Raw genomic sequence first — 21,275 nt, forward strand, 5'->3', positions numbered from 1 at the left:
TACATAAAAACCGAAACAAAAACGAAAAGATAGCATGCTCCCAACGAAGCATCCAGATCGAAGGATCATCCCAAAACCAAACCAAAGACAGGGTAGTCCCAAAAGAGAGGGGTAGTCAGAAGGAGACGGAACTAGCGGAAATCAGGCCGACGGCCTTGAAGTTCACCAGACAGACAGAGATGGCAATAGCTATAGAGTGAGATAGCAATAGCGACAGCGATAGAGAAAGAAAGAAAACAGTTCTGTTCTATATACATATGTATTCATACAACTATTTATTGTAGCTACTATTTATCCATCGAGAACGAACCCGAACTAAACTAAACTCGTATTCACGTATACATATCTTCACGATTGATTGGTTATCGTTTCGAATTTTGATTATCTCAAACAATTTCACATTTCAGCTTTTAAAAAACACTTAAACTAATCGAAAGCACACACATCAAGACACGGCACACGGCACACAGCACACAGCAGATAGCACACAGCAATACGATACGAGAGAAAGATAGAGACGATGAGAGAGATGAATGAATAAAGCGTTTATTTGGTGATATTGTGTTTCGATAAACAATGTTTTCTGTCGATCGATCAATGCAGGCAGCTATATAATATACATATGTATGTATGTATGTACGTGCGTGTCTGGGTCTGGGACCTAGTCCTGGAAAGAATAAAAATACCGTTGGTCTTTCTTAGCTGGACATGGGAGGAGTTTATTTCTCGATTTCGTTGATCTTGTTTTGCTTGCGTTTAAAAATAGTTGCATAAATATGTATGTTTGTATGTGTGTATGTATGTAGGTCGCAAGTGTCAACTGTGTGTGTGTTTTGATCATCTTCGAAATGTGGTTTAGTATGGTTTATCAGCTACAACTTACAATATATAACATATACATACACTCACAAAAGAGCACCCAAACCACCCGTACACTCTGGCTCATGCAAACTCTTACAGGCTCTATATGTATTTATGTATGTATAAAACCAAGTTCGTTAAAGGCAATCAATTGAGTGAGTCCTGGACTGGTGTGGAGAACTTGGTTCTACTTTCTGATGCTGCTCCTGGCAGGGCAGGGCAGGTCAGGGCAGGGCCTGGCAGGGCTTTGTTTCCTTGGTTTCTTATTATTTGTGTCGATATTTTGTTTGTTTTTCCGTTTTTTTCTGTTTCATCAGTATCAATAGACTTTGCTCGCTTTATAAATACTCGTCACATTTTCAATGTTCAACAACAACAATTGAATTTCTCATAGTGTATACATATATCATCTCTATGCTTAACTGCTTAACAGGCTAATTTACATTTGTATTCTCGCCGCTCTCTAAAATATCGCCTCCTCTTTCTTCCTTTATATATATGTATCTTCTATATGTATATATATATATATATATTTACGGATATGTATATGTGCATATACGTTTTGTTTATTTATTGAATTTGTATGGGTTTTTGAAAGCTTTTCAATTTGTCACGAGACATGAAAACAACACAAAATCCGATCCGATCCGATCCTCTCCCGGGCCTTCCTTGTTTTTGAGAACTTAGGGAGCTAAAGTTACAGTTCTAGAATTTTTCGAATGGATCAATTTGATTGCTTTTTTTGTTTGTTTTGTATTATGTATTTTTGCATTCTCATGTTATGTGTAGAAGTATTTGTGTATATGTATGCATATGTACAATCGTATAGAAATTACCATTATAATCTATACGTGTGTGTGGGTGAGGGTGTGAGTGTGTTTGAGTGTGTGTTCGAGTGTGGTAAATGGAAATCGAAAATGGACATAAATTACGAATCTACGCCCACGAAGCGAGCGAGCGAACTTTTCTTTAAAAGTACTTGAAAATGAAATAATTGGTATACTGAGAATCTAGGAGTCTACAATCGAATCAGTGGAGCCCAACATACACAGGTGTGGGCCCCTTCTGAAGTCGAGGATCTGTCCCTAAGGTTGCGATTAGCCGATTTGCGTTTGGGTAACGATTACGATTGCTCTCCTAAAAGAGAGGAAACTCTCTTCATCCTTTTAAACATCATCTTGGGTGAGTGTGAGTGTGTGTGTGTTTGGTTTGTGTGTGTGTGTGTGTGTGTGTGTGTGCGTGGAATCTCTACCACCTCTTCTACATCTAACCACTTGGCGCTCTAGCAATTTTGGTATCTATAATACACGAATCGCAAGTGAATGTGCTCGTTAAATCTATTAAAAAAATATAGGATATCCTAGAGTCGATTAGAGTACAGGTGTAGGTATTGTTATATATATATATATCTAGGGCCTAACTCTATCTGCCTTCGTGTCAGTTGCTGGCACCAGTTGCTGCGACCTGGTTTCCTTCGTCGAGTCGTTCGACTCTCAGAGTTCTTCAGCTTCAGTTCGCAAGCAAACAGCCTAATTATTTAGTTGTACTTAAGTCTACACATATTCGTAGCCGTATATCTCGATTTATACACACAAAATGTTATGTAAGCTTAAAAACTATCTTGATTTTCTCCTCCGTCTCTCCTCACCTCTCCTCTGGTATTACTGTGCATTTTATTGCGACTCGACAATCGTAGTCCTACGGGATGTCGACTGACTCACATGAATACATGTGGAATATGCGACATCCATCCATATTCCTCCTCTCACAAATGCCAACGTACAACGTGGCAACATGCAGGCACCGCTTCCGGACGCCATCACTCCTTAGACGAGCCCGAAGAGTCGCCACCCTGCGGAATGACAATCAAGCTCTTGGGTATCTTCGATATGGCGTTGTCGATCAGCTTCTGCTGCTGCATCTGCATCTGCTGCTGCTTCAGGGTGAAGGTTGGACCGGACTTGAGGCTGCTGCCGCTGCTCAGGGTGACCGTCGAGGGCTTGGGCGTGAGGTGGGGCAGCTTTCCGGAGGGGCCCGTGCCGCCGTTGCCATTCGGGAGATATTGCTTGTGGTCGGGGAAGTTGTTCCACAGCCAGGAGCTGTTGCTGCTGTTGCCGCTGGTGCCTTCTAGGCTGGGATTGATGTTCAGTTGGGTATGGCCCTGGCTGGCGATCTGCGGAATGTTCAGCGGCGGCATGGGCTTGGGTGCCAGGCGGGCCAGTCGTCCGGCACCGGCACCGGCTCCTCCTCCCGGCTGAAGTGTTGGCATCTGATGTTGTAAGTGCTGCTTGTGCTGCTGCTGCTGTTGCTGCTGCTGCAGCTGTTGGAGCTGCTGGCGAGCGGTCTGCTGCTGGTGGGCCATCTGGGCGATGTATGCGGGCACCGCGGTGTCCGAGTTCTGGCCGGACTGCGACTGCGACTGTGTCTGGCTGGGCTTCGGCTTGGCGTTGGTCTTGAGCATCTGGTCGCGGAGCAGCTTCTCCCGCCGCAGGATGCACATGCGGTTGTAATCGAAGATGGAGATGAGGTAGGGCTTGCCCCCCGACTGCACTTGGACGAGGGCCGGCAGCCGTCGGCCATCGGCTGTCTGGTAGAGGGCCTGCGACTTGCTGGGCACGTGGTTTTGATCCTCCAGCGGGATCAGGGTTGGCTTCCAGCTCTTGCACTCGTGCCGCTCCTGCGTGGTCAGTGTTTCCGGCAGTATGACCACGTTCGGCGGTGCTGCCAGCCCGCGACTGCCTGCCGCAGCTCCAGTTCCAGTTCCAGCTCCAGTACCCGTACCAGCCGATCCAGTTGTTCCTGGCTTCTGCTGCAGCTGCAGCCGCCTGCTGAGATGATTGCCCATCAGACTGGAACCCCCCGGAGCCATCGATGCAGAGGGAGGCCCCCCTCCGGCCGTCCTTCTTCGCGCCAGGCTTATCAGCTCCGGCGGCGAGTTCAGCAGCTGGGCCACATTGGTGGGGGTCTTCGAGGACGATCCCTGCTGCTGCTGGTGCTGGTGCAGACTCATCGGCGTGGCCAACTTCAGCTTGGATTGAATACCCCCAACCAGACGGGCGCCCACCTGTTGCTGCTGCTGCTGTGACTTGCTCTCGTTTTTACTGCTAAGCAGCTTATTGGCCACATCGAGGATCTTGTTCTGCTTCTCCTGGGCGGAGTACGCGGCGACGGCAGCAGGGGCCTTCGAGCCAACCGAGTGATTGGCGAGCAGTGAGGCGGAGGACAGGCTGGCAGAGACGGGCAGCACCGAGGACAGTGGCACAATCTCAACGGCCTTGTTGGTCCCTAGGAGGTTGCTCTTGAGGATGCTCCTACTGTTGGCGCCACTGGTGGGCACCAGGGGCGGGGCATTCTTGAACTGGGAGGGACACAAGGCTACCGCCTTCTGGGTGCCCGCGCCCCCATCCTCGGGTGACGACGCAGGCGACGCTGAAGAGATCGATGCCGGCGACGAGGCGAGTGTGGCTGTTTTGGCTGTGACTGTGGCTGTGGCTGGGCTTGTAGCTGTGGCGGCGGTACTCGGCGGCGCTGGCTTGTCCTTGGGACGGGCGATGATGGTCACTGCGTTCGAGCTGAGCTGCTTGGTCAGCTTGTCCACCGAGACGGTGGTGAGGCGTTCCAAGTGCGAGTTGAGGACATCCTTTGGAGATCGCTGTCCCACGGCGACCTCGTCGTCGTCGTCGTTGAGCTCCACCAGCGGAATCTTTGGCTCTCCCTGGCCGGTGTTGTCTGCAGATTGGTTGGCATTAGCGTTGGCGATGGGGGTGGCCAGGACACTGCCACTGGCCGACGCGGCGGTCGATGAAGATGAGCCCGGGGAGCCGACTACTGGCGGCCGCTTGCCCGCTGGGGTTCCTCCGTAGGAGTGACCATGATCGAAGGAGTTCAGTCGCTGGCGCACGGTCGCCGTGTAGACGCTGGCATTTGAGGAGGCGTGAGCACCCAGGACGAGGTCTCCGTTGCGGTAGTACTTCTCCAGCAGGATGAGGTGGCGCAGGAAGGAGCTCTGGTTGCCATACGGCTTCTGCAGCTCCTCCCAGAGGCGGCGCGTCGGCTCGTCATACTGCAAAAAGGTCTGCACCCGCGTCCAGCCCTCCGGCGTGCGCTGGCTGCTACTACAGCCGAAGGGCACCTTAAACTGCAGCCCCATCTCCTCCTCGCCGTGGAAGAGCTCGCGCATGGAGATGTTCGGGTTGCCGCGCAGTACGTTCGATATGTCCGGATTCGCTGCACTAGAGCTGGCCGATCCGTTCGCAGTTCCACTGCCACTGCCACTGCCGCTGCCGCTGCCACTGGCCAGACCCTCGCCTGACAGACTCTGCTGCAGGATGGCCTGCAGCTTTGACATCTGCTTGCTAGTGCCGGTTGTCGATCCTCCGATGGCCGTGATGGACGAGCTGCTCGAGTTGGAGTCCGTGGGACCGTCGAAGTCCACCACCAACGGCATCTCGGCGTCCTCGTGCGTGGAGGCGGCTGCACTAGTGGAGGCGGCGGAGTGAGCACTGCGATCGACCGCCTCGTCCTCAGCCTCGGAGACCTCGTTGCTGGCATCCTGCAGATTGTGCACCTTGAGGAGCCTGCCCGGGAATAGGGATCACTAAGGATATGCCCATGAAGAACGGCCACTGGTGCTCGGACTCACCTTTTGCGATAGTTCTTGACAAACTCCGCCTTCTGGGACTTGGTGCTGTCGGGGGGCTTCATCAGAAGGTTGGCGAAGTAGCGGCAGAGCTTGCAGACGGCGGTGCCCATGCCCAGCTGGACGGGTATGCCCATCTCCGTGAGGGCCTTCTCCAGTCGATCGGTGTCCTGCTAGACGGAACGGAATCACAGCATAAGGACGAGCAACAGAGACAGGCAGGGATGCACTCACCGTCGTTATGTTGTACATGTGATTCTTGCCCAGCCGCCGCTTGCAAAGGACACAGCCGGAGAACTGAATGAACGTGTTGTAGTGGGCCTCGCACAGCCAGACGATCGAGGTGCCGGTGGGAATCTCGAAACTCAGCTGGAACTTCTTCACGCTCTTGCGGATGCACTTGCGGCGCAGCTGATGGCCGGCCGTCTCGCAGCAGTCCTTCACGGCACACGATCGCTGAGCGGCCCCCGCCGACGTGGAGGGGCCCATCTCGACCCCTTCCGTGGGCACTCCCTCGCCGGCATAGTTTTTGTCCAAATTGGAACCGGAGGCGGAGCCTCCAGGGCCGCCGGGACCACCTGTTTCCAGGTGGCCGGGGGCCGAGAGTCGCTTCTTGTTGTAGGGGGCCGCGTTGGCACGACGATCCACATGCCGGAAGCAGGCATCGCACAGGCAGTTGTCCACCGTCAGCTTCTCCTCGTCTGGAAGGTTTTCGTTGGGATAAATTAGCGTATCTTTGCAATGGGTGGGGAAGGGGAAGTGGGAAGGGGTTGGGGTTGGGGGTCCGGCAACCTACTGGCTAGGATCTTCTGCTGACGCTCCACCGACTTGATCTGGCCCACGTGACAGGGCGTGTCGTACAGCCCGAACTTGCCGCTACAGTAATAGCACTGGTCCTCGCACAGCCGCCCGGGATGGAACTTGAACGAAGAGGCCTTCTCCGGGATCAGTATCTTCTCCTTCTCATCCTTCTTGAAGGAAGCCATTTGGTAGAAGCCATGGTCCATTGCATGGCCACCATGCCCCTCCGATTGCGATGAATCTGCATCAGAAAAGAAAGGAGAACAAACACCTCTGTTAGCCAATCCAATCCATCACCGACCGTCGTTCTGTCTTTCGATCTCTGTATCTGTATCTGTATGTATTTCTGTATCTTTATCTGTTGTCTGTTTGTGTATCTGTTTCTCTGTTGGATGATATGGGGCGGAGATGAAGTGGCGCCTCAGCGGATGCCTGAACGGATGAGCAGTGGAACGGAGGTGTCATGAAGCGGATGAAGATCAGGGAATCAATCCATTGCCCAGAGCCCGAAGGAATCGTCTTTCCTTGCAATAATTACAGCTCAATCGAGACCAGTGTTGCCAAACCGGTAAAAATAGTGCTTATCGATTGATTATCAGTTTCACTGCACCCATGACTTGGCATTTCCATCCTTGTGTTGATGGATTCCGTCTCCAAATCAAGCTAATCCTAACGTAGCGACGTTCCCTTACCCAACACCGATGTACAGCATTCAATTTGTATCAGAGCTCGCAAGAAGCGGCTCCTTTTGGCAGGCAGAAAAGACACTTCCACTTGTTCTGGTTGTTCTCAACGCGCTCTTTGCTCAACCAGCGATGCAGAGTGCATTCGTTCGCATGAGAGAGACACTTCTCTGAGCCACATTTCCCGAAAGTTTCTTTTGCAAAACCACAACAAAACAGACACCTTGTGCCTCCACTCTTTCTTTCGGTGAGCAGATCTGGTTATGCCCGATACTCAAAATGAGCAAAGGACGAACATCTGGGGCATTGACAAATCTCAGAGACTATTAAGGCTAGAGTAACCAAATTTGGTATTCGCACTCCTGTTTGATCTCACTATAAAACGTATATCTCAGAATTTCTCCCCACCGCCTTCCGCCCACACAAAGGACGAAAATCTGTTGCATCCACAATATTGCAGATTCGAGAAAACTAAAAACGCAGAATCATAGATATATAGATATATAGAATCATAGACCATATCTATCAGATTGCTGAATCTGGATCAGATCAGAAATTTTTTAGGCCAAAAGGAACAAATCAATTTTCAGTGGCTACGCAGCGCCCAGACGCTCAGACTGATTTTCTGCCTCTCTCGCACGCACTCTTTGTCGTTTCGTTTAATATAAGCGGCGTCTGCCGGAGGAGAGCTATACTGACTTAGTATCGCGTATAACTGTAGAGTTGCGGTGTCCGCAGCAACTCACAACGTTCCCCCTCGTTTTTATATACATACATAATCCTATGATTATATCCCCCCTCACTCCGCCATGGGGCGCTGCACTGGATGATGAAAAGAGGGAAAGCGAAGCAGAGAAAGGATTCAGCCACGGGAAATTCGGTGCCATCAGGAATCTATTTATCTATGTATTCCATTTATGCTTTATGAGATCGGAAACGCTTTCTTCTGACCTGTACAATACATCTAATGGAATCATCTAATGGAATATCTCATACACGCAAGGACGGGCATACATATAAAAAGGATCATTCCAGATTGGCAACACTGATCGAAAAGGATTGGATTCGGTTTGATTCCCTGAAGGAGAGAGAGAGAGAGAGAGCAGGTGCTGGCAGGGAATCGGAAACGCGACTCTGAAAACCAACCCAGGAGAGATCTGTGCTGGAGCGCACCCAAGTGCTTGGCTATCGTCGAGTGGTGGTGGCTGTTAGTCGAACTGAAACGGTTAGTGGTCTTTCGGCCAGGATTACCCGACGGTATGTTCGACTTGGTCGCACCTTCGTTCTGCAAAATAGAATGGAGAATGGAAACGAGATTAGATGATGGTTGGGTGAGGTGGAGGTTGCACTGCGGGAGCCACTCACCTCGTTCTGTATTGTGTAGTACGAGTCCTCGGCGTGGACGCCATGCTGGTCGGCAGAGCGATCCGCTGATCCATGGCCGCGGGCGCGACCCTTCTGGAATGTCATCTTGAGGGACTGACGGCGTACTCCGTGGGCTGCAGAGCCCATGGCTGACCCTGTGCTGGCGGCGCTCGCCTTTCGCGTGGCACTGCCCATCGAGGAGGAGGATGAGGAGCCGGAGGAGCCGCTGCCGTGGATGACAGTCCCCGTGGGCACTCCGCCACTTCCGCTGGCTCCCCCGTTGCTGCTCCGATTGAGCTTGATAACAGTCTTTAGTGTCCCGCTGGACTCCACGTGGATGGCGCTGCCTCCCCCCGATCCCGACCCAGATCCTGCAGCCGCTCCTGCCAGGGCCGTCGAGCGTCGCTTTCCGCTCGGATAGGCCTGTGGATGCTGTTGCTGGTACTGCGCCTGGCGTGTCTGCGCCTCCTGCAGGTCCTGGCGCCGCTGCTCGGCGGCCTGGTGCGTCAGGAGGCCGAGATTGTGAAGATGAATCTCTTGGTCGCGCCGCTCTTTCTCATCACATGAGAGTCCCGCCTCCTGCTTGCCATTGGCTTCTGCGTTGGGCAAGTATTCCAGGAGCAGGGCTTTCTCTTCGGACTGGTCCTTGTGATCCTTGAGGTCCTTGAGGGCTTTGAGGCAGAGCTGGGGATCTGCGAGGTCGTCTGGATCCAGATTGGTCTTCTGCTCGGCAACCTTTATGGTCGCCAGGGGCTTCTCCTCGTCCTCCTCATCCTTAAGAGTCAGCTGAATGTCGAGACCGTCGTGGCTGGACCTCCTGGGGGATGTGCTGGACATGGACAGGTTCTCCTTGTTCTCCTCCGGAAAATCGTTGTCCATGTGATCCGCCATCAGCGGCAGCTCCTGCTGTGGTTTATCTTGCTCTGGCTCTTCCTCTGCCTCTCCTCCGTGTTCCATATCCACATCCATTTCCATCTCTGTGTCCGCATCCGCTGGCTGCTCGGCTACAGTCGAGGATGCCTTTACCTCCATGGCTCCTTCGGGTACATACTTCTCCTCCGCGTCCGTCGGCTCATCTCCTACCGCCGGCACTCCCTCGGGATGATCCGCAGAATCAGTCTCAGTCACAGGCTCTGGAGCAGGTTCAGGTTCATCTTCGGCCTTTCGACTCAGCGCATTGCCCCTGGCGTCCACTACGCCCTCCTTGGCCAGCTCCTCCATAATCTCGTGATCAAAGTCGTCGTAGTTGTCCGACTTCTGCTCCTCCTCCTCCTCCGCCTCCCCCTCATGGCCATTATCCCCGTTTACAGCGACCTCATCCGCGGGTCTGTCTTCGAGGGGCAGCTCCTCGCCGCTCTCGTCCAGCCGAAGCGCACCCGCCTTCAAGGAGCTGTTCGAGTACGAAGAGTCCTCCAACGCAAATTTGGCTTCTGCCTCGGCCTCGGCGGCGGCCGCGGACTTAACTTCTCCCTCGGCTTCCGCCTCCAGTTCTGTCTCGGACTCCGGCTTTATCAGCTCCAGCTCCACTTCAGTTTTCGCTTCTGGCTCCGCTTCCGGATCAGCCTCAGATTCAGCTTCTGCTTCGACTTCCGCTTCGACTTCCACTTCGCTGTGGCTGGCTATTTGGACAATCTCGCCCAGCTCCGGGTCCTTCTCGATGCCCAGATTGTTGGCCAGGAACTTCTTGTAGAACTTAACGCTGATTATGTCGGGACTGAGCGACGGCGCTTTGCCAGCCTCTCCGCATGCGGAGACGGACCCAGAGGCAGACTCCGACTCGGACTCCGGCAGTTCCGTCGACTCCTGGGGCGACTCCTTCGGCTTATCCTTATCGGCATTCCCCAGATCGGCGTCCACGGTGAGCGGTTCGACGCAGGAGGAGGAGGAATGACCGTTGGCCCCTCCGCTGGTGGTAGAGCTCTCCTCCTCCATGGCCGTCTGTGCGTCCTTCAGCAACCCCACCACAGGATCCACTGGCAGGAGCAGGCTCTCGTCAAAGTCCGGCGTCAGCTTCTCCAGCTTAATGTCGGCGTGGGCCAGCAGCAGGTCGTCCATGGACGAGGCCATGCTGTCCTTCGAGTCCTCGTCCCCGCCGCCATGCGCGCTGGTGGCCAGCGAGCCGGCCGATGCAGTCTTCCGTGTGGTGGAGCCCACCCGTCGTCGCTTCGCCATCATCGGCTCGGCAGCAGCGGCCATTCCCAGTCCACCCGGCGATCCCGTCTTGTTCAGACGCGTCGCTCGCGTGCTGGTAGACGAGGCAACGGCTGTGGAAACTGCTGTGCCAGCCGCGGCTCCGACATTCTTTGTCTGTGGCCGGCCGCGTCCGCGTCGACCTCCCGCTGAGGTTGGTGTGGGAACGGCGGGGACGTGGACAGTGACGGGTGTGGCTGTGTCCCTGTCTGGGGGCTCCTGCTTGATCAGCACAGCGCCCTTTGGTGGCTCCTCGGCGGCGTCCACGGCGTCGTCGATCTCGTCTTCGGGTGGCGGCGCCTTCACCTCAATTTTGCTGTACTTTGCCGCACTCTCTACGTCGTCCTCGGAGCGATTCCGCTTGGCGGCTGGCTCCAGGGGCGGCGGGACCACCGCCTGGGACTTCCTGGGACGGCGGCCACGTGCGGTCGGCAACTGCTGCTGCTGCTGCTCGCTGGAGGCCACCGTCGATGATTGTCGACGATTGCGGGTGACGCGAGTGTTGTTCGCCTGCTCCTGGGCGTGCGACTTGCGGGTGACACGGTTGCAGGTCGGCGTAGGTGGCAGCTCTTTGTCCTTCTCTTTGTCCTTCTCTTTTTCCTTGTCCTTGTCTTTTGTGTCTTTGTTGTCTTTTTCATCGGCAGCTGGCAGGGATTCCAGTTCGCTGCCGTCGATGGCCTCCTCTTTGACTTGCACTGTCCCTGATCCTGGCCCATCCTCGAGCTTGGCGATGGCTTCTTTGGCTTCTTTTAGATCCTTAATGGACTTGCGTCCGCGTATGACGGGGGGGGCAACAACCGAGCGCTCCACCGAGCTCTTCCTCTGACTGCCCGACGATGGCGGCTCTTCTCCGTCTTCGCTAGCCTCGCGATGCCTCGAGGCTGTAGCTGTGGGGGAGCTGAGCAGCAGGAGCGGCGACGAGAGCCGTGTTATTCGCACACTCTTGCTCCCCAGTCCATCGCTGACAGTCGTGGGCGTGGGTGGCTTTGGTGAGGCCACTACCCCCTCTATTGTTGTGGCGGGAGAGGGCTGACTCCGGTCCGAATTCGGGTTCGGACTCGGATTCGCATCCCCGCTGGACTGCTGCTGATCTTCCGTCTTTTCCCCTGCCCCATTCCCCTCGGGAGAGGGCGATTTGGCTCCGGCTCTGGCTAGCTCCTCGGCAGCGCTTGAAGACTGGTCCTCGCTGCAGGCTGGCAGGATCACAGTGGCTGAGGTATTCGCCGTGTCCTCCAGGACGGCTGCCGTTGTGGCTGTGGCTCCTGGCTTACGGCTCGACATCCTTGACGAGCCGGTGACCGAGACGCCGTCACCTAGCGCAGCTGCTGCGGACGTTGCTGCTCCTATGATGCCAGCTCCTCCGTCTCCTCCTGCAGTGGCTGCTGCGACTGTGGCTGCTTACGTTGCTCCTGCTCCTGGCAATCCGATGCTGATTGTGTCCACTTCGAGTCACAGTGAGTTGGTCCCATTGGTTGACTTGGATGATGATGTGGATTGCCTGCAAGAAAGCACAGGAGGGAACAGAACATGAGATGTGGATCGATTACTAATACGACATGTAGGCTACGGGCACAAAAACGACATCCCCTGGTGGGGGACGCTACACCCCATACTATTCTTCTTCGACAGACGACATTCTTCCTTTGGGACTCAATCGCTCACTCATCCGTTCGTTAAATTCGTTTCTATTGCTTTCTGCCTGGATTTTTGATTTGTGAGGTTATGTGGGGCAGCAATCGGATTGATCCTGAACGAGACCGAATCTCAGCCGAAGCTGGAGCCCAGGCAGCCAACCTGCCCCTGTGGCTAGAACATTAAACATGCTTTGCAGTTTCCATATCATGCCCCTTCCCCACTCCCCCACCGTATCGCAGCGCACCGCACCGCAGAGACTCAGCTCTGGCATAGTCGTAAAGTCGAAAACAAGTTTTGGCAGCAGCAGCTGGAACTGCGGTTGCGAGAGAGCGGAGCGAGAGAGAGCGGAGAATGTGAGGAAAGCCAACCAGAAGCCAGAATCCAGAAGCTGAAGCTGAAAGAAGAGTCAAAGGCAAAGCTGAGGAATTGATGGGCACATTGAGTAATCCCCAAATTGGTGTGCTTTGGTATCCTGCTGTTGCTGTTGCTGGCTGGCTGCTGGCTGATCCCCAGAGCTAAAGTACATTTTGAAAGGCGCCATTTTGGTGTGGCCAGACTAGCGCAAGCAAATAATAGCCAGAGCCACAGGCTCGGCTCTCAGGCAAACACCGAGAGCCTCGAGAGTTGTTTTTTAGTGGAGAGGCGACCTTCGCTTTGCATTTTTTGCAGGCTGCTTGCGGCTGCATTCTGCACAGCTTTGGCGGAGGAAATCGGCCTCCATTTCAACACAGCCACGGATTTAATGACACACAAACACACAGATATACTGACGCTCTCTCACACACACGAACATACACACACACACACACATTATTAACTGAAGCCATCGCCACCACCCTCTGCAGAGCCGAGCAATGAAACGGATGGACGGATGGTGGAAAGCAAGCATAAGGGAAAACAGTGACAGTGACAGCAGCGGAGAGGAGACGAGACGAGACGAAGAAGACGGAGGCGACTGACAGCGGGGCCAGGCAAGCAGCAAGCCGAGCGACAACAAAACAGACGAATAAAGGAAGTAAAAGCGAATCGCAAATAACAAAATGAAGATGAAGTATTTATGTGTGTGTACACTATTATGTAGAATGCACGCACACACAGCCACTAGCGACACTAGCGACGGGAATATAGCATAGCACTCTCATGTACATAAAGTGTGCAAAAACGTTGGCAGGCCAGGCGCAGGCAGGGCAATTGTAAACACTGGCCACACTGGCCATACGAAGAGCGGCCAAACCATCTCAGTGGGCCAGGCCGTGCCGGGCCAGCGGAAACTGGCCCAAGAATTTTCACCAAATGGAAAAGTTGTTAAAGAATTGGCAGAGTTGCCAACAGCGTTCGTTGGCGAGCAAACGTCCGCCTCGGCAACTCTCGCACAACACACACAAACAGAGAGCCACACTACTCGCTCGTTCGCTCACTCACTCACTCTCACACACAACACACGCACACAGAGAGGCATGCACGTTCGGCCAAATGAAAAACTGTGGAAATTGTGCGGACCTAAGGGTCGACAAAAAACAGTTGCGAAAAAAACAAAAAAATAAATAAATGAAGCAAACTTTACAAAATTTGCTGTTTTCTTTTCAATCTGTTCTCTTCTTTGCTACAACAACAACAAGCATGACGCGCGAACGGAACAGCACTCACTTGTCTCTTTCGTTTCACTTTTGAATTGCTTTTCGCATTTGCTTTTTCATTGAAACCGAGCGGGAGCCGAAACGAAACCGAGCCCGAAAGCCGAACGAAACGAAACCAAACGAAACACAAACGCAAACGCGAATACTTTACCTACTTAATGCTCTTTCTGTTCAGATGTCCATTTGCGAATTTTCCGCATTAATTTTCACTGAATCGATGCGACGACGACATTGCCTGTCGGCGCGAGAGAGGGCGCCAACTCCTATGATGAGCAGATTTACGAAGAAACTGCACCCAGGCAGGAGCAGAACAAACAAAAAAAAATAATAATAAAATAAAATGCAGAACCCGAACCGAATGAGTTGTGAACGCAAACACGGTGCGAAGCGAAATAACGAGGCAGCGCAGAGAGCCGCAAGAGAGCGTCGTGCAGCGAGTGGCCCGCCGACGATGTCGATGGCGGCGAAAATCATATATTCGCCTCGCCGCCGCTAGTTGGCAATTGCCGTCTGCAACACCCACTAGCAGATACTCTTCTTTCGCCTTAAACTGTTCTCAACGTACAAGGGATGAATGACTGTTGATACACAATATACCTATATAAATATACACGCATATACAGTGATTCATAACTTCTACATTTTGCCGTTCCCATATGCGTGGCTAGTTATGTACATACACATATTATTCGTTCTATGATCGTGCCATTGCAGGGCATTCAGTTTCGACCTAAGCGCGACCGGCTGTCTGTATATTTGCCAAATGTTTGTTGGCCTCTCTCGCTCTCGCCGTCTGGCTCTCATCTTACATATCTCGCCGTGACGGCTGCTTCGTCTTTTGTTCCGACGGAAAAGGACTCGGATCAGTGTGTGTCGGCAGTGTGTTAGCGAAAAAAGCGAACTTTTCAATAGATACGATTGATTTTCTCGATCCTCTGCAGATTCCTTGTTTTCGTCCGACCAAACTCCCTCCGATCTTCACCACCCACATCCGATGCTACGCTGTTCTGTTGAAGTGATCTTTTTGTTTGCAAAGCGTCTGAGTCCCAGGTTTTTTTCATATCCTGTCCATCCCAGGGGGTGGGGAGTGTTGGCAGCGGAAGACGTGCACGAATACATGTGCGTAACAGGCGCAAGGGAATCCTGCAAGTGTCAGGTGGCGTCCTGCGTCTGTTGCCGTCGGAACATAGTATTCACCCCCTTCTTTTTCGGTCATCGGACGAAATAGCAGGACTGGAATGGAGTGGAGTGCGGTAGCTGGGTAAAAGTCAAAATTAATTGGCAAATAAACGGCGACACTTGGCGGCCAATGAAGGGCAAAGGGAAAATCAATAGCTTTGCATCGCGATATTATGCACCGAATGAGGAGAAAGAGAGAGCCGAGCCGTTTTCGTTAACAATGTCATTTGCTTGTGCTGGCCGCATGCATATTATGTACATAATATATGTACATACATACATATGTACGAACTGTATAAGTCGTGGAAAATGGCTTTCCCTCGAACTGGGTCAAGTGAAAGGCAGGATGGCGGCGATTGAGGACACGCCAGTTCTTGATGGTATTCACCGCCCCCTGGCTTTTATGCAATGACATCATCAATTAGTCACATTGACCACGACAAACGAGCGCTTAGATCGATTGTCCTGTCTGGGATGGGCACTTTCAGTCCCATTTCCTGTAATTTTCCCCCTTTTTCCATTTTTAATCACTTTTTAACGATGATCCTTTGCATAAATGATTTGGTTTTCCATTCAATTTGTTCAAATAAGTGCTATACATGATAAAGAGTGTGGAATACATGTCTGTAAGGCTTTTTGCAGTACGCCCACCCATTCTTTTCACCTAGAAATTATTTGTACGCTCCGCGAGACACATCTACTTACAGAAGAACTCACACACGCTTTGTCTGTGAGGCGGGAGTGTGCGTGTGTTGTGCTAAAGGCAATTGGAAAACGAAATGGCCGACAAAACGCCACGCAGCTACATGGATAGATGAAAGGCAAGCAAAGCACAGTACAGTGGCAGGCAGAAGCAGCGATAAGCGGACGGCAGGGCAAGACGGAATGGGCGATATATGGATAAAAAGAAAACTTCCGGCAAAGCCAAAGCTCATCGAAATCGACTAAGAGCAGACAACAATCGACTAAGATACACTACATACAATCATAAATCAACGCACACAGGCAGACATATGGAAACCCACGTGAATCAGAGAGGGAGACAGACCAGACTCGCAATCAAAAGAACAGAGAGAGCCACCTATGATCGCGGCGAATTCGCAGAGTTTTCATAAGCAAAGCATTTGTGGCTGTCTTACATTATTTTCCTTACTTCTCGCCCTGTGAAAAGCCAATGGCGCTGGTGTGTGTGCCGCCCAACACAAGAACACCGAAAAAACAGTTAAAACTAGCACGCAAACAAGGCTTTTATGGGTACTCAACCACACGTACATAGGTACATATACACCAGCACTCCATTATTCTCTCTCTCTATCTCTCCCTCTTCTTCGCCTCTCTTTATCGCTCTTCTCTTTGTGGCGCAGCGTCATTCTTTTTTACGCCATATTGAATTGTAGCCGAGAGCCATTTGCCATTTTCTTGGGCTTTTTTTTACTACTTTCAGTATGCCTATGTCAAATTTATTGCTTGGATTGTATCAGCCTTAAGGTAATTTAACTGTTTTATGCTAAAAAGCTCACCCAAATACAGCGTTTTAAGGCAAAACTAGCTATGGAAAATTTTCCCATTGACAAATGTCTTCCTTTCTGTGTCTCTTTTCCCCACCCTTTCGTGACTGTGGGAAATGTTAACATTTCAGTTTGACCCTTTTGGAGGGTTAATAATCTGTGGAGCAACCTACAATGCCTATATCATATAGCATAGGCATAAATGATATGATTGAAATTATTATTATTATTAGCAATTTATTAGAAAAAGATCAGAGTGCAAAGAGATGTGCATGTTAAGCGCAACAGAGATATGTTATGGCTTATGTTATGACAATCGATAACACGCGTTAGTGAATTTTCGAAGCAGTTTTTTGGGATTTCTCGCAGATGCGTTTTCACCTAATTCGTTTAAATCATTAATGAAATGAATCTTAAACTGGTGTCTATTGTTTATATATTCTGCATCTGCGGTATTAGCTGCACTGCAAGCAATGAAGACACTTCCGTCCTGCCAGAAGGCTTTGTGGATGCCACACAGAGATCGACGCACACTAATAACTGGGCAGTGCTGGTGGATGCCTCCCGGTTCTGGTTCAATTATCGGCATGTAGCCAACGTCCTGTCCATCTATCGGTCTGTGAAGCGCCTCGGCATTCCCGACTCGCAGATCATCCTAATGATAGCAGACGATATGGCCTGCAACGCCCGCAATCCGCGTCCCGGCCAGGTCTATAACAACGCCAACCAGCATATCAACGTCTACGGCGACGACGTGGAGGTGGACTATCGCGGCTACGAGGTGACCGTGGAGAACTTTGTCCGCCTCCTCACTGGGCGCACCCAGAACGGTACGGCGCGCTCTAAGAAGCTGCTCTCCGATGCCGGCAGCAATGTTCTCATCTACCTCACGGGTCATGGCGGCGATGGTTTCCTGAAGTTCCAGGACTCGGAGGAGATAACCAGCCAGGAGTTGGCCGACGGCATCCAGCAGATGTGGGAGAAGAAACGGTGCTGCCCTATGCTACACATTTGAACCATTCGTTAATTCATATTTCCACTGATTGCAGCTACAATGAGCTCTTCTTCATGGTGGACACTTGCCAGGCGGCCTCGTTGTACGAGAAGTTCAGTTCGCCCAATGTCCTGGCTGTGGCCAGCAGCCTGGTGGGGCAGGATTCGCTCTCGGTAAGCCTTCTCCTGCAAAGAATGCGTATGAAAACAACGCTTCTACTGACTCTCTCGTCTCCCAACCTCACAGCATCACGTGGATCCTTCGATTGGTGTGTACATGATCGACCGCTATACCTACTATGCCCTGGAGTTCCTGGAGAAGGTACAGCCGTTCAGCACCCGCACCATTGGCGATTTCGTAAGTGTGGATGGATTGCTAATGGCTATTCACTTCGCTAAACCTAAGCCCGCCTGTCGTTTCAGCTGCAAGTGTGCCCCAAGCGTGTCTGCATCTCAACTGTTGGCGTGCGCAAGGACCTCTACCGCCGCGATCCCCATAAAGTGCCCATAACGGACTTCTTTGGCGCCATCCGGCCCACACGCGTCTCCACGGACCGCATCAATGTGACGCTGGCCAACGAGAGGTATGCATAAGCTAAGAAATATCAGTGTGCAGTTATTACAGTGAGTGTCTCTCTCTTGCAGTGATTTTATTGCCGATCCGGACGAGATTTCTGCGAACAAGAGGCCGTTCAAGATCATAATGGAGCCCCAGTTTCCGTCCGAATTTTTCAAATAAAGTGAGTGGTGGGCGAATCGGGAGACCAGCAAGCAGATCCAACAGATTCGACAGATCCCAACAGGCAGATCCATCATTCATGTGATAATATTAATTTTATTCGTAAATACATCATTTCATTATTAATACATGTGTAATTTATTAAATTTATATGTGATCTCGAATCGTCCTTTAAAAATCTCAATTATGGGCTTAGTTGTTCGTCTTCGTCTTAGTTTTCTGTTTTTCCGCTTTCCTGTTTTATATTTGCTAACATTTTCATTACATTTCATTATCGTTATCATTCTCGGTTCGTTTTCCTTGTTTGTGTTTCTTAAGCATATTACATCATGTTTCATTTAAATTATATTTTGGTATCTACTATCGAACGCTCACTAATCAATCAATCAATCAATCCATCAAGTCAACATTCATATCAAATCCAGAAAACAAACAAAAACCATATTGTATACTTATATAAAAAGCGGGGACCCCCGCATACCATGCGTTTGTTTGTATAGAACTAGAAATCCACACAAAAAAAAAAACAAAAACAAACAGTATCTACTACTCGTACAATACAATACAATATATAATTTCCGGTTCGTTTTGTTTTGTTTTGTTTTGTTTTGTTTCGCTTTGCTTTGCTTTGCTTCGTTTTGAAATTTTCTAATTTGGGTATTCACAAATTCAAAGAGTAACAATGGCCGCCAGAAGCGATCTCCACCATCTCCAACTCCATCTCCCCCGTGGAGCCTGCCTTTTACTCCCTTTTAGCATATGGAAGGATCTACTTCGATTTTATTATTGAATTCATTTATCGCTTGCTTTAAACATATATGTACCTATCCTTTTTTCGTTTCGTTTCTTTTCTCTTCACTTCTCTTCGGAAATGAATGCACACATACTATACATACATATCAATACACAAGTACTATATATGTATAATTATATTTATTTCTTAATTTTGTTTTTGTTTGTTTTTTTTTTGCGATTTTTTGGTGTTTTTTTTGGTTTTTGTTTTTGTTTCATTGCATCAGTCCCATAATTTGAGTTGTAGGCTTGGGGTTGTCCTCAAGATCAAGATCCAGATTAAGCACCATAAGAAGTTCGTATTGCATCCACGTCGCTAAACACTATTGGGACATGGAATATCCGATCACGGAGCACGGGTCATTGTGGGGGTCTATTTGGGACGGGTCTGCGTCCGAATGCATGGGCCATTGAGTTGGATTGGGTTGGAGTGGAGTGGAGCTAAGTGGGGTCTGTCTCTGCGTCTGTGTGTGAGTGGGAGTGTGTGTGTGAGTGGGAGTGTGTGTGTGTGTGTGTGTGGGTGGGGGGGAGGCACAACAGTTATATATATGTATACATATGTAGCTGGTTAGATAAGCGTCGTCTGGTGCCTGCCACTGGTTATGTTGGGTGCTTTCCGTGACTGGTTCGGGTTCACCTGTATGTGTATGTGTGTGTGAAAGTCGTTAAAATTAGCTAACTAATGTTATATCTGTATGTATCTCGAGATGCCAGATGGGGAGAAATAGACAGAATTTGCTCTCCCTGCTCTTCTGATTCGTTCTGCTTATGCATGTATTTACAAAGACACTTTCGGGGGAGCGATCCGGCATCTGACTCTAGTCTGTATATTCAAATGGGGACATTGGAACGGGGGGATTTGGATTTGGACTCGGTTGTCTCTTGGATGGAAAGGGCTTACTAGATAGAATGGAGTTGGGGAAGGATGGATGATGTTATAGGTTGGAGGAAACGGCTCACTGGCCTGCCTAGGCTGTCGACACTTTGATTGATTCGAATCTCGATTACAGTTACAGTTTTAATGTCTAACACTTATCCGATAACACGCTGTGCAAAAATATTGTTTTCATTTTCACTTTCTCGTTTTTTGTTTTGTTTACTTTTATCTAATTTCATTTTGTTATTTTTTCTTTTTTAATTTCCCCCTCTCTCCATCTCTCTCCAGATTCTTTACCTCCGCCATTGTCGTCTATACTGTTACACTCTACAAAAAATGTTAATCGCCTGCCCCGCCCGACTATCTCGCCAGATCCCTCCTATATGTATTGCCATATCGTATGCGGTAGCTCTCGTACGAACTCGTATTATTTATTCGCTTATGAAAATTCACATATATGTATGCATGTATACGTTATTTAAATATTCTTGCTATTTGCTATTTCGTATTCGTATTTGATTTTTTCATTCTTTTTTTGTTTTCATTGTTTGCTTGTAAAAAAACTCACTACGGAAAAAAAATCAAAAATAACGTTTGAAGGCAATTTGATGTCAGACTCTTTCTTAATTTCATTTTCTTTTCTTTTTTTTTAACATTTCTCTCATCATGGTTTTCGCCTCCTTGTTCTCGTCTTCGTTTTGGTTTTAGCTTGGTTTTGGGATGTCGCTATCCGTTCTCGTTATCGTTATCGTTCTCGTTCTCGTTCGCGTTCTCGTTTTATTATCTTTATGTTTAAGTGTGTATAATGAGTGGTAGATCGATAGAGGGAGGGCTGATCGGGTGTGGGAATCTGGGAATCTATGGTTTTACTATCTATACAAGCTATGGCCAAGTAAATATGGCCTTCGCAATAAAAATCTATAATTCAGTTCTAACAGACTCTGTTCTACTACGTTTCCTTGCTCTCAGTTTCAGGTGCCTTCCAATGAAATAAACCAAACCAAAAACAGCACTATGGCTTGGACTGCATCTGCATCTGCATGAGAGTGCACTGGATCAACTACTCACGACTGACTCACTCACTCCCATCTGGCCCAGCAATTTCTTGACATATTTCGGTGTATACTTTTCAGGGCGGTCCAGTGCTGGATCGAGTTGCGTCTCTGAGGAGGAACTGCCATGGGAAGCAGATATCTGTGGATAACAGATCTAAGAATAGTGCAGCATTATTTTTTGTAAGATCTCCCCTTGTATGTACATATGACGAGCATCGGCATTCCCCAAATAAACGGAAAGACAAACATACTAAAGTATATTTAATTTTTCATTCGGGTACGATTTTGTCGGGAAAGAGGAGAATTTCTTGGGGCCAGTCT

At 50.1% G+C, this 21,275-nt stretch overlaps 2 protein-coding genes and 1 long non-coding RNA gene across 13 annotated transcripts; 2 read left to right on the forward strand and 1 right to left on the reverse strand.

The window, feature by feature from the left end:
- Window positions 1–258: 258 nt before the first annotated feature.
- On the reverse strand, window positions 259–14,226 carry east (enhanced adult sensory threshold). 7 transcript variants are annotated; one of them, XM_033384921.1, is made up of 7 exons: window positions 13,967–14,226; window positions 8,350–12,037; window positions 8,131–8,269; window positions 6,297–6,542; window positions 5,735–6,201; window positions 5,504–5,673; window positions 259–5,438 (listed from the first exon to the last, which is right to left on the reverse strand). In XM_033384921.1, the coding sequence occupies exons 2-7, from the start codon at window positions 11,818–11,820 to the stop codon at window positions 2,681–2,683; spliced, it is 7,251 nt and encodes a 2,416-aa protein (XP_033240812.1). In that variant the 5' UTR covers window positions 11,821–12,037; window positions 13,967–14,226; the 3' UTR covers window positions 259–2,680. The 7 variants fall into 7 exon arrangements, with proteins under 7 accessions (XP_033240812.1, XP_001355350.3, XP_033240813.1 ...); XM_001355314.4 differs by having other exon boundaries at window positions 8,263–8,269; window positions 13,963–14,226; XM_033384922.1 differs by having other exon boundaries at window positions 8,236–8,269; window positions 13,963–14,226.
- Window positions 12,285–13,916, forward strand: LOC117185094 (uncharacterized). The gene is made up of 2 exons (XR_004470611.1): window positions 12,285–13,189; window positions 13,256–13,916. It is a non-coding gene; the product is annotated as an uncharacterized lncRNA (long non-coding RNA).
- Window positions 14,227–16,834: 2,608 nt separating the features above from the next.
- On the forward strand, window positions 16,835–21,204 carry PIG-K (Phosphatidylinositol glycan anchor biosynthesis class K). 5 transcript variants are annotated; one of them, XR_004470610.1, is made up of 7 exons: window positions 16,835–17,488; window positions 17,548–17,665; window positions 17,739–17,849; window positions 17,915–18,075; window positions 18,137–18,231; window positions 20,188–20,313; window positions 20,869–21,204. XR_004470610.1 is itself a non-coding variant. In XM_015185558.2 (6 exons), exons 1-5 carry the CDS (start codon window positions 16,905–16,907, stop codon window positions 18,228–18,230), a joined length of 1,068 nt encoding a protein of 355 aa, XP_015041044.1. In that variant the 5' UTR covers window positions 16,836–16,904; the 3' UTR covers window position 18,231; window positions 20,869–21,204. The 5 variants fall into 5 exon arrangements, 2 of the variants coding, with proteins under 2 accessions (XP_015041044.1, XP_001355349.1); XR_004470609.1 differs by having other exon boundaries at window positions 16,836–17,488; window positions 18,137–18,332; XR_004470608.1 differs by lacking the exon at window positions 20,188–20,313 and having other exon boundaries at window positions 16,836–17,488; window positions 18,137–18,332.
- The last annotated feature ends 71 nt before the right edge of the window (window positions 21,205–21,275 follow it).

This window comes from Drosophila pseudoobscura, chromosome X, assembly GCF_009870125.1.
Source record: "Drosophila pseudoobscura strain MV-25-SWS-2005 chromosome X, UCI_Dpse_MV25, whole genome shotgun sequence".
NCBI lineage: Eukaryota > Metazoa > Arthropoda > Insecta > Diptera > Drosophilidae > Drosophila > Drosophila pseudoobscura.

Bases quoted from the DNA above. Each gene is read 5' to 3' on its own strand.
- east (XM_033384921.1), bottom strand. From the start codon at position 11,820: ATGTCGAGCCGTAAGCCAGGAGCCACAGCCACAACGGCAGCCGTCCTG. The intron at 8,270-8,349 runs GTGAGTGGCTCC...TCTATTTTGCAG, and splicing joins ACTACACAATACAGAACGAG to AACGAAGGTGCGACCAAGTC. The intron at 5,674-5,734 runs GTGAGTGCATCC...CGTTCCGTCTAG, and splicing joins ACATGTACAACATAACGACG to CAGGACACCGATCGACTGGA.
- PIG-K (XM_015185558.2), top strand. From the start codon at position 16,905: ATGAATCTTAAACTGGTGTCTATTGTTTATATATTCTGCATCTGCGGT. The intron at 17,850-17,914 runs GTAAGTGTGGAT...CTGTCGTTTCAG, and splicing joins CCCGCACCATTGGCGATTTC to CTGCAAGTGTGCCCCAAGCG. The intron at 18,076-18,136 runs GTATGCATAAGC...TCTCTCTTGCAG, and splicing joins GTGACGCTGGCCAACGAGAG to TGATTTTATTGCCGATCCGG.